The sequence below is a fragment of the Serinus canaria genome, chromosome 28 (assembly GCF_022539315.1).
Source record: "Serinus canaria isolate serCan28SL12 chromosome 28, serCan2020, whole genome shotgun sequence".
NCBI lineage: Eukaryota > Metazoa > Chordata > Aves > Passeriformes > Fringillidae > Serinus > Serinus canaria.
The window spans coordinates 3,611,392-3,627,044 of NC_066341.1; the positions used below are offsets into that span (position 1 = coordinate 3,611,392).

At 49.7% G+C, this 15,653-nt stretch overlaps 2 protein-coding genes across 3 annotated transcripts in view; one reads left to right on the top strand and one right to left on the bottom strand.

Moving 5' to 3' along the window:
* Positions 1 to 1,778: 1,778 nt before the first annotated feature.
* On the bottom strand, positions 1,779 to 5,439 carry OAZ1 (ornithine decarboxylase antizyme 1). The gene is given in 6 exon segments (XM_009096854.4): positions 1,779 to 2,218; positions 2,327 to 2,412; positions 2,908 to 3,080; positions 3,186 to 3,272; positions 3,274 to 3,331; positions 5,246 to 5,439. Coding segments are annotated over 6 exon segments (651 nt in total). The 5' UTR covers positions 5,362 to 5,439; the 3' UTR covers positions 1,779 to 2,087.
* A 262-nt stretch (positions 5,440 to 5,701) lies between these two features.
* The window catches only part of LOC127060909 (nucleolin-like), a 36,925-nt gene continuing 26,973 nt past the window's right edge, over positions 5,702 to 15,653 (top strand). Inside the window, exon 1 of one of the 2 annotated variants that reach the window (XM_050985957.1) lies at positions 5,702 to 5,781. The gene's annotated coding sequence lies outside the window, so the exon portion shown is untranslated. Of the gene's footprint in view, positions 5,782 to 13,809; positions 14,239 to 15,653 lie in introns of those variants that run through there. The other variant, XM_050985960.1, reaches the window with a different exon arrangement.

A 15,653-nucleotide genomic window follows, 5' to 3' on the forward strand; every position in this document is an offset into this window, starting at 1 on the left:
CTGCAGAGAGCAGCTCAGTCCCAGCTCCATGGTTGGTTTGGTCCCACCTGGAGCAGCACCCAAATCCCCCGGTGCAGCCTCCCTGCCCAGGCTGGACCCCATCAAGCCTGGCACAGAAACGGGGCTCAGATCTCATTCCTGGTGTCCCGGGAGAGCCCAGCCCTGCTGTCCCTGGGTCTCCTGCAGTATTTGCCGTGGATACCAGAGGGCAGTAAAGGCCATGGCACAGCCCCTCATCCCGGGGAGACAAAGCCAAAGCCGCTCCCCTGGCTCCTGCCCTGCACCTCCAAGACCCCCCAGTTCTGGTTTGCAGCGTGGGTGACCCCCTCCCCTTCTACCAGGAGCATCCAAAGCCAGCAGAACGTCCCATGGAGGCAGGACCAGGGACATTCAACACTCCTGTCCCTGGGGAGAGCAAAAATGGCACAGGTACCACGTTGCAGAGGAAAACAGGGATTTTTCCAGATAACCAGAGCAGTTCAGCCCTGTGCCAGCATGTTGAGAGAAACAAGGACACCCTCCCCTGGTCATGCCACCACCATGAAATCCTGGAATATCCTGACTGGGAAAGGACCCTCAGGGATGATCAGCCCAGCCCCTGTCCCTGCACAGCCACCCCAACACCCCCACCCTGAGCAGCCCTGAGAGCTCCTGCAGCTCTGGCAGCCTTGGGACCATTCCCTGGGGAGCCTGGGCAGTGCCCAGCACCCTCGGGGGGAAGAACCTTGCCCTGAGCTCCATGCCAAACCTCTCCCAGCCCAGCTCTGGGCAGTTTCTCACTGTCACTGGCCTTCCAAAAATCCCTCCAGGACCAGCACAATTGTAGGGCCAGGAGGGAATTGGGAAGAGCCAATAAAAGAGCCCAGCAGGAGTGCAGCACACCACTGCTCACACAGCCCCAGGTTACTCTGTGCTGCATCTCTGAGCAGTTTCAAGGAATATTTCAGTGTATTCCATGAGATCCCAGCACTGCTGAGCCCAGGGATGAGCTGTGGGGGAAACTTTAGGACCTCACTAACACATTTCACAGCACTCAGATCCTTAAATAAATAAACCCATCCCAAGGATTCCCTGCCCCAAGGTTTTATAGAGGAGATTCATCTGCTCCAAACAAGCCTGCAAGTAGTAAAAACCATGGAAATACCACACTTTAAAGCTCAGCCCCTTTAGAGACTTATTCGTTGTAACTTCAGTTCGAGGTTTGTTAATTCTAGCATCACAAAGAGCCCCTTTCCCATTCTGCTCACCATCCTGAACACCAAGGGGGGATCTGTGGAGCCCCAGCACAGCCCCCCTCCTCACCCTTCAACCACAGTGTGCCCCCCCAAGAAGCCAGCCCAGCCTCGGTGACACCACTGAGCTGCAGGAGTGCCACAAACCTTCCCAGCTCCCAGCCAGAATTCCTGGAGTCACCTGCACACACTGGAAAGGCTGCACTGTTACAGGAACACTAAAATTCCAGGAATTTAAGTTGCCTATTTGGTATTTAAAGCAGCCACGGGTTGAGACTCCCCAACCAAATCAAACCCTGAATATCCTACAGAACACTGGCAGACCAGGCAAGCACTGGTCCTAATTAGCAGACCAGTTAATTACTCACTAAAAGTAGACTTTTCCAGGATTGCTGGATTATTCCAAGCCCTGTCAGAGCACACCCATGAGTTCCAGTCAAGCAAAGAACAAGCAAAGCCTTTCCACACCTGCAACTTTAATGGTTGGGGCAGTTCCAGAGCCACCTCTTCAAGAGTGCAAGTCTTTAAACAGCTTAAAACCAGCAATAAAAAGTAAAATATAAATTTTTATTTAGAATTAAAGCAAATACTTCAGTATCACAAACACAATATTAAACCTCAAGAAATATACTGCTAAATTTGGAGGGAGCATTTATTTTGCACAACCACGACATGCGCACAAAATCCAGAGAAAGATGTGGAGTCTGAAATTTTCAACATCTCACCACCAAAGCAGCTGGGTCACACAAGGTTTCGTACAAGAGTTAAGATAGACTGGAATAAGATGTTGACAAAATTTCTACAGAATCATCTTTATAGACAACAAGAAAGCTCTAAAGAGGCAAACATTGCAATCTAGTCTTCTTCTGCTGAGTCTCTCTCAAACGTGTAGGCCATGAAGCAAGCATCTGGTCTCTTGGGGACAAGGGGATGCCCTGGTCTCACAATCTCAAAGCCCAAAAAGCTGAAAGTACGCAGCAGTGCAGCTAGAAAATAAAGCAGGAGACAGGTTTCACCCATGGGATACTGAAAAAAAACCCTGTAATTTCCACCAGAAGGCATTTTGTGTCTCTGGAGGCACAGGGAACACCCACCTCTGTCATCTCTGTTCTTGTGGAAACAGATGAACACGTGCTCAACTCGGAGCTGTTCTTCAGCAAACTCGAGAAGAACTGCAAAACTGCAAGAGAAACACCAAGGGTTCAGTGCACAGGGAACGTCCTGGGAATGTGGGATGGGAGGGACCCACAGGGATCATCCAGGCCAAGCCCTGGTTCTGCACAGGCAGCCCCAGCAACCCCACCCTGATTGTTTGACCATTCCCAGAGCTCTGGCAGCATGTGCTTCTTCAGAGAGTTACCAGGCCCTGAGAGCCAGCCCACAGGAAGAGGCACAGGTTGGAGCCTCACACCACCAGATCCTGAACCCCAGGCAGAACTCAAGGGCAGGACTCCTCAGTGGCACAGAAAAGCTGAAGGAGCTGCAGTGACACTCAAGGGCCTAAACCAGCCTGAAATCCCAGACTTTGGGCTGGCTCTGCCTGCAGCCCTGAAACCAGGCTCACAAGAGAGCCTCAAACCCCAAAATTAAACTTTAAAAATACAAAGAGCAAAGTGTTCTCCCATCCCCCTGAGAGGCCTCCTGCTAACCCACGGGCAAGTTTTCCCTGACCCACCTGTCCTTGCTCCCCTCAGGCAGAGCACCACTGGGAATTTCAATGTAGAGGTTGTTGTTGTTCAGCACTGCTCTCCAACTGATGTGTTTGGCATCTGTAAGCCTTGACTGGACATTGAGAATTCTTGTCCTGTTGTTAGGTGTTAGTTCTTCTGTGACATTCAGCCGATTATCCTGCAGCAGGGACAAGAGCAGAGTGATTTTCCTGTTCATTGTCAGAGGTATTGAGGCAGGGAATGCTGTTAAGCTCACCACGAGCTGTTTGCACCTCATACTCACCGAATAAAATAAATTAGCTGAAAGATTGTGATCCCTCTGACTATTCCCTCGCCCACCTGGGATCTTCAGGGGTGGGTGAGGGACATCAGGAGCACCACCGAGGCCCCGGACCCAGGTTACTACAGCAATCAAAGGGAACCCTGGAACTGCAAAGGGACCATGGTTACACAGGCAGGAGGCCTTGCACAAAGCCCTGGCACCTGCAGGATTTAAACAGTGTTAAAAAACCCAAACCTAGGCCACAGGACTCCTCCCAGTGTGAGTGGGAAGACAAAGGAAGCTCCACACCAGGGACAGTGCCCAGGGGGCTGCCACTGCAGCATTTTGAGTGAAGACTCCCTTGGAGATGAAAAATACCCAGGCTGAGCGAGCCAGGTGTGTTTCTGTGCCAGGACAGGCCTGATGTGAGCTCAGGAGAAGAACCTTTCTGCAGGACTGTGCTGGTTTCTGCCCTCCTTGTTCTGAGGAAGCACAAACTCCCAGCCCAGCAAGGCAGGGATCACTTTTCCCTGGGATGTTCACCACCAGACCTTCCCAGGAAATTCCAGGGAATCATCTCCACCTCCAGAATTTTGTTTGAGCTGAGGCCACACCTGAAGCTCTGCAAAACCTCCAAACCTCTCCCCAGTGAACTCCTCAGAGCGATTCCACAACGCTCAGCACTCGAGGAGAAAAACACCGTATTTTTGAAGATGTGAGGAATATTTTTAAGTTTCTCCCCATCCTTTTCAAGGCTGTTTCACTCCTCCCGTGGCAGAGCAGCGCTGGCCCCTCCCTCTGCACCATCCTTCACCCGCAGGCTCCACTCTTGAGTTGCGTCATCTCAGCAGATGCAGCAATCGAGGCCCTTGGGGGAATTTTCACAATCGTCCTGTCTCCGGGTGCCAGCAGCAGCCACTGCAGCCATTTGCAAATCCGAATAAACAGCTACAAAATAATCCACCATTTTGCACTCGAGTCGCGGGGTTTGGATTGCTTTGGGGTTTTTTTAATTTCTTTTTTGGTTTGTTTTGGTGGGGTTTTTTTTAAGGAGCTTGAAACTTGTGATGAATAATCCATATTAGAAAGGCTTGGAATGGGCAGAGAGGTTAAATATTATGTGCTGGAAGGTAAATTATATTTACATTTTAATATGAAGCAAGGATAACAACTGCGAAGTTTTATTAAAAATACAAAATTTGTGCTAACTGGATGCGTTATTTTAATTAAATGAGTATCCAACCCATTATTTTAAGCTCTTTGAAAGAGACGTTTTTCTTTAGTACCAACATTATTTTTATCTGAGAATGACTATGAACTACATATTTTTAACTTGCCTTCCAAATAAACCTTTAAAAACCTTCTCCTAAGGTGTGTGCTGTGGCAATCTTCAATAATTTCACGTTTCTGCCCCAAAAAGGTGGTGCAGAAGGAAGGTTTGCAGCCATAAATATATTTTAGCGATGTTTACATGCTCTTATGGAGAAAAAAAAAACAATCTTTAGCTCGCAGTTAAACATAAAAACGTTCAAGAACTCCTTCCACAGTCCACACACGAGGTGGAAAGGGCAAATCGATGTCCTGAGCATCCACCGCTCCACACCAGCCACCTTAATTCAGGTATTTTCTTTCTTCCCAGCACCTGTGGGGGGTGTTTAATCTTTCGGTTGAGTTTTTAACCAAGAGCTCTCGTAACACTCTTACCCTCGATTCGTTTTGCGGAGTATCCACGGTTACATAAGGGGATAACAGCCTTCAATCCCTCAATATCTTTGCCTAATTGTTGTTTTCCCCTTGCTCCCCCCCCAGCCCTGCCCGGAGCCTCTCCCAGCCCGGGGGTGCCCTCGGGGGTCCCTCCCAGGGCCGGTACAGCGCTGGGGCCTCAAAATCGCCTTTTTTTGGTCTTTTTCCACCCTCCCCTACCGCCTTTCCCCGCGCGGCGGGGGCCAGGCCGCCCCTCCCCCGCGGGCCACGCAGCGTCCCCCGCCCCTCTCCGGCCACCAGGGAGGCGACAACGAGGACGAGGAAGGCGGCAGCGAGGGCCCAGCGGTGCGAGGGTGAGGGAGGCCGCGGCGCCTCACCTGCTCTGTCCGGTACTGAGGCTCAGCACAGCGGGCATGATGGTGCTTTTATTCCCCTCTTTCTCTCTAGCGAAGCAGTGGCTGTTGAGTATCCGTTGCAGGGAGGATTTCACCATCCGGCCGCTCTGGTCCGAACCCCGAAACCCTCCGCCGCCTCCGCCCCCCACTCCCCAGGCGCTGCTACACAAAATGGCACCGCGGCCTCACTGCCTCCTTATATACCTTCTATCTGTCACGCCCCCAAGAGACCACGCCCCTCAGCGCATGCCACGCCCTCTCACGGAGAGACGGCTTCTATTGGACAGTTTAGGTGTCTATTAGACTATCTCGCTGTCTATTGGCTGAGTAGGGCCCGGGGGGCGGGACATCGGCGAGAGGGTGCTGCACGGGAGGCGGAGGTAACGGCGCGTGATTGGCTGCGCGCGCCACGGGTGGGGCGGGGCCTGGCGGGGCATCGGCCGGCGGGCGCTCCGCAACCCCTCACTGCCCTCGGAGCCGCCGGTTCGAGTCCCGCGCCCGCGCCCCGCCCGGCTGAGGTAACCGGGGGGCCGGGGGAGGAGCGGGGTGTGAGGGAGCGCAGGGAGGGAGAGACGTGAAGAGTCATGGAAAAACACGGGCACGTCCGTAGGGTGCAGCCCTGGGGCTGGAAGCAGCGGAAGGGCGGCCGCAGGACCACCTGTGGGACCCCCGGGGGCATCCCGCCCTCAGAGCTTCGCACAGAGCTCGGTGCTGAGGGAAAGTTTTAACTAAAAACTAATTATAAATCCACCACAAGTAGTGTGGTGGGTCCCTGAAAAGTCGGCCTCTGGAGTTGTGAGCTGGTTTTGTGGGGAGTGTTTGGGCTGGTCCCCTTTGGCCTTGCTGTGGTTTATGGATTTATAGGGGAATAGGGATGGGGAGTAGTTGGTTTGTGGGTGTAGAATGGAATAAGGATGGGAAGTAGTTGGCTTATGGATTTAAAAGGGAATGGGGATGGGGAATAGTTAGGTCAAGGATTTATAAGGGAATAGGGATGGGTAACAATGAGTTTATGGGTTTATAGTGGAAAAGGGATAAGGAATGGATGGTTTATGGATTAATAGGGGAATAGGGATGGGAAAGGTTGGTTCATGGATTTATAGTGAAATAGAGATGAGGAAAAGGTTGGTTTATGGATTTATAAGGGAGTAGGGATGGAAAATAGTTGATTTATAGGTGAGTAGGGATGGGGAATGGTTGGATTGTGGATTTATAGGGGAATAGGGATGGGGAATGGTTGGATTGTGGATTTATAGGGGAATAGGGATGGGGAATGGTTGGATTGTGGATTTATAGGGGAATAGGGATGGGGAATGGTTGGTTCATGGATTTGTAGTGAAATAAGAACGGGGAAGAGTTGGTTAATGGATAATAGGGGACTGGGGGTAGGGAATGGTTGACAGTAATGATCTTTTAGGCTAAAAAGGCTTTTTTGCTGTGCTTCACTAAGAAGTGGGTAAATTCTGGTTATTTGCACAGCAGAAGTTGGGCTCGTCCCTGTAACGCCCAAGCCATGCCCTCTGCTTTCCATCTCCTGCCAGGGATTTAGAAATCCAAGGCTTGGGGATGTGGTTGGGTCTTTCTGCAGCCCCACAACAAGAACAGTCAGAGGAAAGGATGGGAATTTGGAAACAGGACACCCCCAGTGCTCTTCTGGATGGGACTGTTGGAAACAGTTTCATGCCTTGGGGGTGAGGGTCAGCCCTCAAAATCCAAAAGCCTGCAAAATCCATCTTGAAGCAGGAAATGCGCACAAAAAGCTAAATAGGTTGTCATTCCCATGGGTTTGGGGATCAAATCTTTGGCTGAGCCGATTCTGATAATTTCAGCCTGAAAACCAAGGCAGAGCCACATCCAGGGCACATCCTGAGCATGGATTTTATCCTGTATGGAAAGAGAGCTCAAAATAATGGTATAAGTGGTGGTGTTTGCAGGCAGGGATGCCTTGTAAGTTAAGTGGGGAAAGGTGTTTATAGTACCAAATAAACTGCTAAAGAGACATTGTAATGGTTTTAAAAAATCATGGTTTTCCATTAAAAAACTTGTAGATGGCTGCTTTTCTTTTTTCTTCATCAACTCGGGCCACAACACACCTGTTTAATTGCCTGCAGCTACCAGAGCTGCATTTGGCCACTTCTTAGGGGGTTTTATTACTACTTTATTTTTATTTGCTTGAAAATATCCCCATCTAGGAGCTCTGAGCACAATGGATTGATCAGCTCCACTTTGCAGAGGAATCCTTGTCTAAATCTCTACCCACCTTTTGTGTCCTGAAGTTGCTGGGATAAGCCAGGATGGAACAAAGTGTCAAAATAAAAAAGTGTCAAAATAAAAAAGTGCCAAAATAAAACAGTGTTTGCTCTCCTGCAGCTGAGAGGAGAAGCCTGGCCTGGCCAGCAGCCAGGGGAAAAAAAAATCTGGGAGTCCTGGAAAGTAAAAGGGATGAGAAGAAAGTCCTTTTCCTGCTGCAGGCATCTGCCCTTAGCTCCCAGAACATGACACGAGCAGAGCTTGTGCTCACCTCAGCCTCGAGGGTGTTGATTTATGGAGGGGAAACTCTTCTGTTTAATGCATTGCCCAGAGTCCAGCCTGAAACAATGGGAGAGCTGCAATTCCGGAATATCCAGAGCACATCAGAGGAGATTTAGCAATTCCTGGTTTGTGTGTTGGGGTAGGCAGGTTTTCCTGCTGGGGGCTGAAGGTGTCAGGGGGTGGAAGGGCCACATTAGCATTCGGTGGTAGATTTCATTATTTCCAATAATGGCATTTATTATTCCTGTAGTAATCCTCCTGTAATTCCTTATAATGGCTCTGTGTGAGCAGAATCAGTGCTGCAGCTGTTTCCTCTTCCCTGAGAACAGCTTTGCCCTTTGAATCCCTGTCACCTCCATGGTCCATCACTCCATTTCACAGCTGAGTGCCTGGAGAGCTCTGCAAAAGCCCAAGCAACCTGTGCTGGGTTTGTGTTAAACACCACGGGGGATTAGTTCCAGCTGCAGTTTTGCTGAGATAGCCCAACTTCCACTTTAGCAGGGACACTGATTCAGAAATCCTCACACAGAAGCCTCTGACTCACAATTTCGGGATTATGGCTGAGGCAGTTGGGGGTGCTGCCATCCCCAGCTGGTTTTTGCCATGACTGCCCTTCCTGTGGCAGAGTAACTCTGCAGCATGGCTGTTGCTCCAGCTGCATTCCCAGTTTGTTACCACAGTCCCTGGCATTACCTAATTCAGGGGGCAGTGAACCCTGACAGTCTGAGCAGCCCAGCTCTGCTGTGGCACAGCAGCTTTCAACACACAGGGAAGATTCACAGAATCCCAGAAGATCCTGAGCTGGGAGGGACCCTCAGGGATGATCAGCCCAGCCCCTGTCCCTGCACAGCCACCCCAACACCCCCACCCTGAGCAGCCCTGAGAGCTCCTGCAGCTCTGGCAGCCTTGGGCCATTCCCTGGGGAGCCTGGGCAGTGCCCAGCACCCTCGGGGGGAAGAACCTTGCCCTGAGCTCCATGCCAAGCCCTGGCCCAGCTCCAGCCCTTCCTGGCCCCCTGTCCCTGTCCCAGAGCTCAGCCCCTGCCCCTGTGCCTCCCCTGGGGAGGAGCTGCAGCCCCCAGGAGCCTCCCCTCAGTCTCCTGTGCTCCAGCTGAAGGAGCCAAGTGCCCTCAGCTGCTCCTCAGCCCCTTCCCCAGCTCTGTGTCCCTCCTTTGGGCACTCTCCAACAGCTTTGGACCCTTCTGATCTTGTGGTGCCCAAAGTGCCCCCAGCCCTGGAGGTGAGGCTGCCCCAGGGCAGAGCAGAGTGGGACAATCCAATCCCTCCCTGGGCCTGGTGCCCCCCAGGACAGGGTGGCCCTTTGGGCTGCCAGGACACAGCAGTGACTCAGATCCAACTTGGCACTGACCAGGACCCCCAGGGCCCTTTCTGCAGTGGTCTGAGGTGAGCCAGATCTGCTCTGATGCATGGAGCAGTTGCTGTGCACATCCCAAGGGATGCTCCTGTCTTACAAGAGCTCAGCTTGGGCACCGTGGTCTGGTTCTCTGGATGTCTGCTGATTTCCAGGACATCTGGGTCCTCTTTGGCTTTGGGATTTGCTGCTGAATTTCTTCTTTCCTCAGACCCTTCCCCAGCTCCATGTCCCTCCTTTGGACACTCTCCAACAGCTTTGGATCCTTCTTCATTTCTTTATTACATTGCATTTTTACAACCATTGCAAACCGAGAATCTCATCCATCACATTCATCCCAAATGCTGTGCCGGTGTCCTCAAACACACCAAATCCTCCTCACTCAGCCACCACAGCCTTCCCCTCTCCAACAACTGCATTCCCAAGGACTCTCCCAGTCCCACAGCCAGGAGCTGGGGTCAGTTCTCAGCTGTTGAGGGAGCTCTCCAGAGAGCCCCAGCAGGTCCCAGTTGCTCTGTGCTCTTACCCCAAGCAGGTCACAGCAACTGGGCTGCCTGAAACCTCCTGGGAAAGAATCTTGTACAGCCTGAGTTACTCAATAACCAGAGCAGTTAATGAGGAAAGGACAGAAGCACCAACAAACTGATCTCTCTTAAGGATCCAAGTTGAAATTGTTTCAGGCTGAGAAAAGCCAAGGTGTTGATTTTCCCAGATTTTCCTTTCTTAGTTTCCTTCTGCTTTTTACCCTCTTTTCACAAAAGGGGACTCAAACAATAGTTAAAATCACCAGTCAGTGATTCTTTGTCAAGTTGTTATGGGTTTTACTTTCTCAAATAGTCTGGAAGATGAGTTTATGGCAGCACAGGAAAAAAAAAACAGATTAAAAACTGTTGTGAACATATTAGAGCAAGAAATGGGTGTGGGATAAGTAACTGTCTTCCCTCTTCCCTGTGTTTTCAGGTGTGCAAGTGTTTGTGATCAGATAACACAAGATCAGTGCTTAGAAAGATGTTCAGGAGCTGAAACACTGATAAATCTCCCAAGGTTCTGAAATCCTGCACGTTGAAACCACAGCTCTGTAACATCATTTATTCCAAGAAGGAGAGATAAACCCTTCTGTCATTCAGGTGATTAAAGCAGGATTAAATCACACAGCTGCAAAAACTGCTGCTTCTGCCTGGTTTTCTGCCCCTGATGGAGCTGAGGCTGCTCCTGCATCTGTGCTCTAGAGGAGCAGCAAAGCTCTAGGGAGGGGGAATGGGACAAAAATCCTTTTTGAAGAGTAGCAGAAAGCCCTGTGTGTTTTGTGCTGTGCTGCATCACGCTCTCAGGGCTCTCCTGGAAGGTGGAAATGGATGTTTGTGACATTTAGCAGCATCAGGGGAATCCATCCTGCTCTGATTTGCTGACAGGGAAGAACATGAGAGAAAAGCAGGAGCTCCCTTCCAAAGCATGGGCACTCCATGCATAGCATTGCCCATTTAGTGCCTCCCCAAAAATGGGAATGAAATACAGTAATTTATTGATTTATTGAAGCAGGCTTCCAAATCAAGGGGATCTGATGCCTTTTCTCTCCATTCCACTGCAAGAAGACTCTGCTTGTTCTTGCAGTTTTGAGAGGTGTCTGGAGATGCAGCCAAGCACCAAAACAGGACAGAAGCTGAGGCAGAGATGTCCATCAGGACATGTTTGCATAGAAATCATTGTCTGTGATGACTTCACCCTCTCATTTAGCTGATTTTAGTCATGGAATAATTTAAATGTTCCTGTTGGTCAGCTCTCTGTGGAAACAAGGGACAGCCAAAGCTTGTGAGGCATTATCAAAACACTGGAGAGTAACTTTTCCACACTTATCAGACCTATATTTTATAAGTCTTAATAAAAAATGGCTCTTAAATCTACCCCTCTCCTTCCTTAGTACTTCTGCTTCATCTCCTCCCAGGTAACAGTTAAGTACCAGTTATCTAATTTTCAATACTCCCCCACTAAATCACTCTTTAGTGTGTCAGAATCTATTCTGATCTTTGTGGGACAAGTAATTAGAACACCTTTCCTAGCTGGAAAAACTCTCATTTTCATTGTCATCCCCTTGAGAATGGTTTCATTTGAAGGTCAGGCTTTCTGCAGACCCACTTGTGCTGGAAGGAGACTCTGCCAAATGAAGCCAGAATTTTTAGGTGTTTACCAGCACAGGGAAGAATTTATTTTTCCAAGATCTTTGTGAGATACTGAACTAGAAGAAAACAATCATCAGGCCAACAAAAAAAAGTCTGTGCTCTCACAAAAAAAAACAAAAAAAAAAACCAAAAAAAAAAACCTTTGGATCTCTGTTTTTCCACTTCAAAACAGCTGGCATGGAGAGGGATTGAATGCAGATGAGGTAATAGATGTTTAAAATGCTGTAAATTCTCATTTATCTGAATTAAGGATGGAATCCAACATCAGCTGGGCACCTGGGAAAGGCTGAGTTGTTCTTTTTGAGTTTGCAGGATCAAACAGAGCAGTTTCCACATCAAAAATAATGTGGGGGCAGAGGGAGGAGGTTGAAGTGGGAACAGGAAATCAGCTGGAAAGGGGCTTGGCCAAGAGCAGGAGCCACAAGGAGCACTCAGAGGGTGGCACCTGATGATTTCTGGGAAGTGTGCTGGGGCACTTTGATGTTATGGGTCTGCAATTTAGGGATAAAGTTCCACAACACTGATCCCTGTATTGATTTTTCTCTGGCTGCTGCTGCCAGTTATGAACAAATGGCCCTGAGGAATTTGGAAGTGGTTGCAACACAATGGAGTGAAAGACGTTGCAACAGCCTCCCCTCCCCACCCCATTTTCTGTTTCGTTTCTGCTGGGCCAGAGGCAGCCCAGCCCCAACCCCTCTCCCGAGTTACCCAGAGGTGATGGAGGTTGGATTATGCTCTTTTCTGAGATTTTTCAGATTTTTCTGAGATTTTTCATGCCCTTTTCTCAGCTGCTCAGGGATGGGGCAACTGAGAGGCTTTTTAAAAACTTTTATTCCATTTTCAGTCTCATGCAAAGGGTGAGACAATACAGATGTTATAAATCAGAAGCCATCTATTTCCTAATTACAATACATTTTAAGCATTTCTTGTCCTATCAGCTTTAGCTACACCATGCTGTAAATACCTTAAAGCAAACCATCTAAAATTACCCTTCATGGGTAAATTTCTTCATTTTAAGAATTTTCTACAAATCCATTTCCCACACTGGAGCTCTTTGTCTTGCTGAGGGGTCACAGAGGGGAGTTAATTTGGGAGGGGATGAAGCCCTGTCCCTCCTGTTTGTATGGAGAGGGTGTTGGGGTCCTGAGCAAACCCTTTGCAAACCCCTCACTATCAATCCCATCATAATCAGCATTTCAGGCTCCCTGGAATTCCTCCATGAACATTTTCCTTCCCCTCTCTTTCTTGCTGGAGCCTGTGTGGTGGATTTAGGAGTTTATTTTTTGTTTCCATTCCCCCCACCCAGAATCCACCACCATTCCAGGTTTCCCTGCAGGACAATCCCCTTGCCCAGCCTGTGCTGGGAAAGAGAAGGGGAAGGGGAATGGGACAGCCTGGCTTGTTTTCCTCCAGTTCCTCTTGTGCTTGGCTCAGGCAGCCTCAGGGATGAGGAAGTGCACGGTGCAGCTCTGCTTTTGTAACCCCTAATTTCGTTTGGAAATGTTATCCAAACAAACAGCTGCCAGCAGGATGAGCGTTAAGACCTGTGCAGAGGCTGCTCTGTCAGAAACCAGCTCAGAGGGAGCTGTGCCTGCTGAAACATCTCACCCAGCAGCTCATTAACGTGGAGATACTCAAAGGAGACTTCCCCCCCCATTAGATCCTGCCTGTGATAAGAGCATTAACGAGAATATTTTCCCATAAATAAAATGAGCAGGCCTGGAGGGCAGGGAAGGTTATTTTGCCTGGAATGAGTTCTATCCCACACTCACCCTTGGAGAGTTGGGGCTGAGGGAGCCAGTTCACCCTGAGAGCCAGAGACCAACAGGCTAAGGTGGATTTCTTCCAGCACTGTGTGCTTTATTTTGGGGATAATCCACATGGATTCTGTCACTGGCCAGAAATCCCTGTGCTCAAGGCCAGGACAGCCCTTGGGGTGCTGCAGGAGGAACAGGAAGGTCCAACTTTGGTAAAAAGTTTCTTTTGCCAGGCTGGTTTTTGAGCTGCAGGAGGGACAGGAGGGTGCAGCCTGGGGAAAGCTGCTTTGGCCAGGCTGTTTGTTGAGCTGCAGGTGGCCTCGTGCTCTCTGCATCCGTGTCTGAACCAATATTTACTCAGGGCTCTGTGTCCTGGGATTGTCAGCAATCCCTGCAGTGAGAGCAGGGCTGGAGCCTGCCCAGCTGAGCAGCTTCCCTTGTTTACATCTTTTTTAAAAATACTCCTGACTTCCAGGCTGGGGAGAGGAGGCAGCATGACAGCTCTGGTGAGCACCAGCCCTCCCTCAGCTAACTGCCCACCCCAAAGCCTCTGCAGGCAAAAATCCCCTCTGGAAGGGGCTGGGCAGCAGACTCCCAGCCTGGGCAGGCCTTGGCATCTCCCCAGGGAGTGACAAACCTGCTCTGGAAGTGACAAACCAAAGTCCAAAGACTCAGTGCTCCCAAAGGGACTGGCACTGCCATTAGAGGAGCACCCAGGCTGCCACCACACTCAGGAGTGGAGGCTTCAAAATGAAAGCAGCTCTAGTTCAGCACCAGCATGTTCCAGTTTTCTTTATGAAGCTGTTCTAGATACAGATTAACTTCCCCTGCCTCCTGTTGGTCATTAACTCTGGGAGAAGCTGAGGTTTGAAGGGTTCATTGCCCCAGCAGAGGGGTGAGCAGGGCACTGTTTCACAGCCACGCTCCTGTGGTGCCTGTCCTGGTGCTTCCAGAGAAACAGACTCCAGGGAGCTGGTTATTCCCATGTGTCCTGCTCTGTGTGTCACACACAGCCCCCCTGACTCCTCTTTGGGAGGGCAAACCCCACTTCCAGCAGAGCTGAGCACGTGCCTTGAGCTCTTAATGGGAGCAGCAGATTTCCTGATGTGCTGGAAGATAAAGAGGTGGCATAAGGAAGGTAAAGACCCTTGAAATTACTGCTCAGGCTTGGAGCTGTGACCTACTTAGTTTGATTTCCTGCTCACAGTGACTTCTGCCAGCTCCAGCAGGTGATGAGCTGAAAATCTCCCTCCTCAGAGGTGTGTGGAAGACTGGGAACGGCTGTGAGTACTGGAAATAAACTGGACAGGAGCTGAGATTTTGTTGTGAAATCTGTTTTCTGGGGTATTTAGCACCTTTCTGATTCCCCTCATAAATGTTTGTCTGGTTTTGGGTCAGAGTTTCCCTGCTGGGTTGTCCAGTGAGTAAATCCTTTCAGATTTTGGTGGTGCTCTGCCTTCCTGCTGCTTCCCTGCTCTCTTGTCCTACAGCACTTTCATCTCCCAGCTCTCAGTTCCTTGTTCCTCTCAACATTCCTGTGTTTGTTTGGCTTCACACACAGCCTCACCTGGCTCCAGGATCATGGACTGGCCACTCTCAGCCCATCTTCAGCCTCCCTCGGCTCTTTAGGGAGGAAAATGTCACCAGGAATCCTGGAAGGAACAGGATGTGACAGGAAGCAGTGGGAGTCAGCAGGTCAGGCTTTAGCAACGTGCACAGAGCCACCACTCTGCAGCTCTGCTAAACTCAGGCTCGGGCTTAACTTAAACCTGATCTCTGCAGGGCGGATCCCACAGCATCCCTGGGGCCGCGGGTGTTATTTTTTGTTTGGTTGGTTTGGTTTTGGGGGGTTTTGTTTGTTGGTTTTTTGGTTTTTTTTTTTTTGGGGGGGGGCTTGGGGTTTTTTGTTTTTGTTGGTTTTTTTTTGTTGTTGTTTTGGTTTGGTTTTGGGGGGGGTTTGTTTGTTTGTTTGTTTTGTTTTTAGTTTGTTGTAGTTGTTGTTTTGGGGTGGGTTTTTTTGTTTGTTTTTTTGATTGTCGAGTGCAACCTGAGACCGGGAGCCCAGGTCTGTGTGTTTAGGCTCCCCCTGTGGCCCTGTGCTGCCCCTTTGGAGCTGTGATTCCAGCAGGAACCACCGGGGACTGGGAAGCTGAGGGTGGGAGAAGGCAGAGCTGAGGTGGGAGCTGATCTCGTTCTGCTGCTCCCTCCCTTCTCTGGGGAAGATGGACTGAGGAGGTTTAGGTCACTTTGAAAAGTCTCTTTTGTAAATAATGTTCCAAAGCAAAATGTGCCTTTTAACCTAAATTATCTCTCCTAATCCTACCTCAGCTCCTTTTTTTTTTTTTTTTTTTTTTTTTTTTTAATTGATCTCCTTGTCACCTTTAAAAGTATGGGAGATCACTTTGGCACTGATAATCATGTTTCATTCTCTTTTCTGTCCCATCTGGCTTATTTTTTCATGGTTTCCTCACTGTTTGGCATTGTCAGGTTTATGTTCTGCAATTTTAAGGTTTTAACTGTGATCAGGAATAATCCTGCTGGGGCAACTGGATG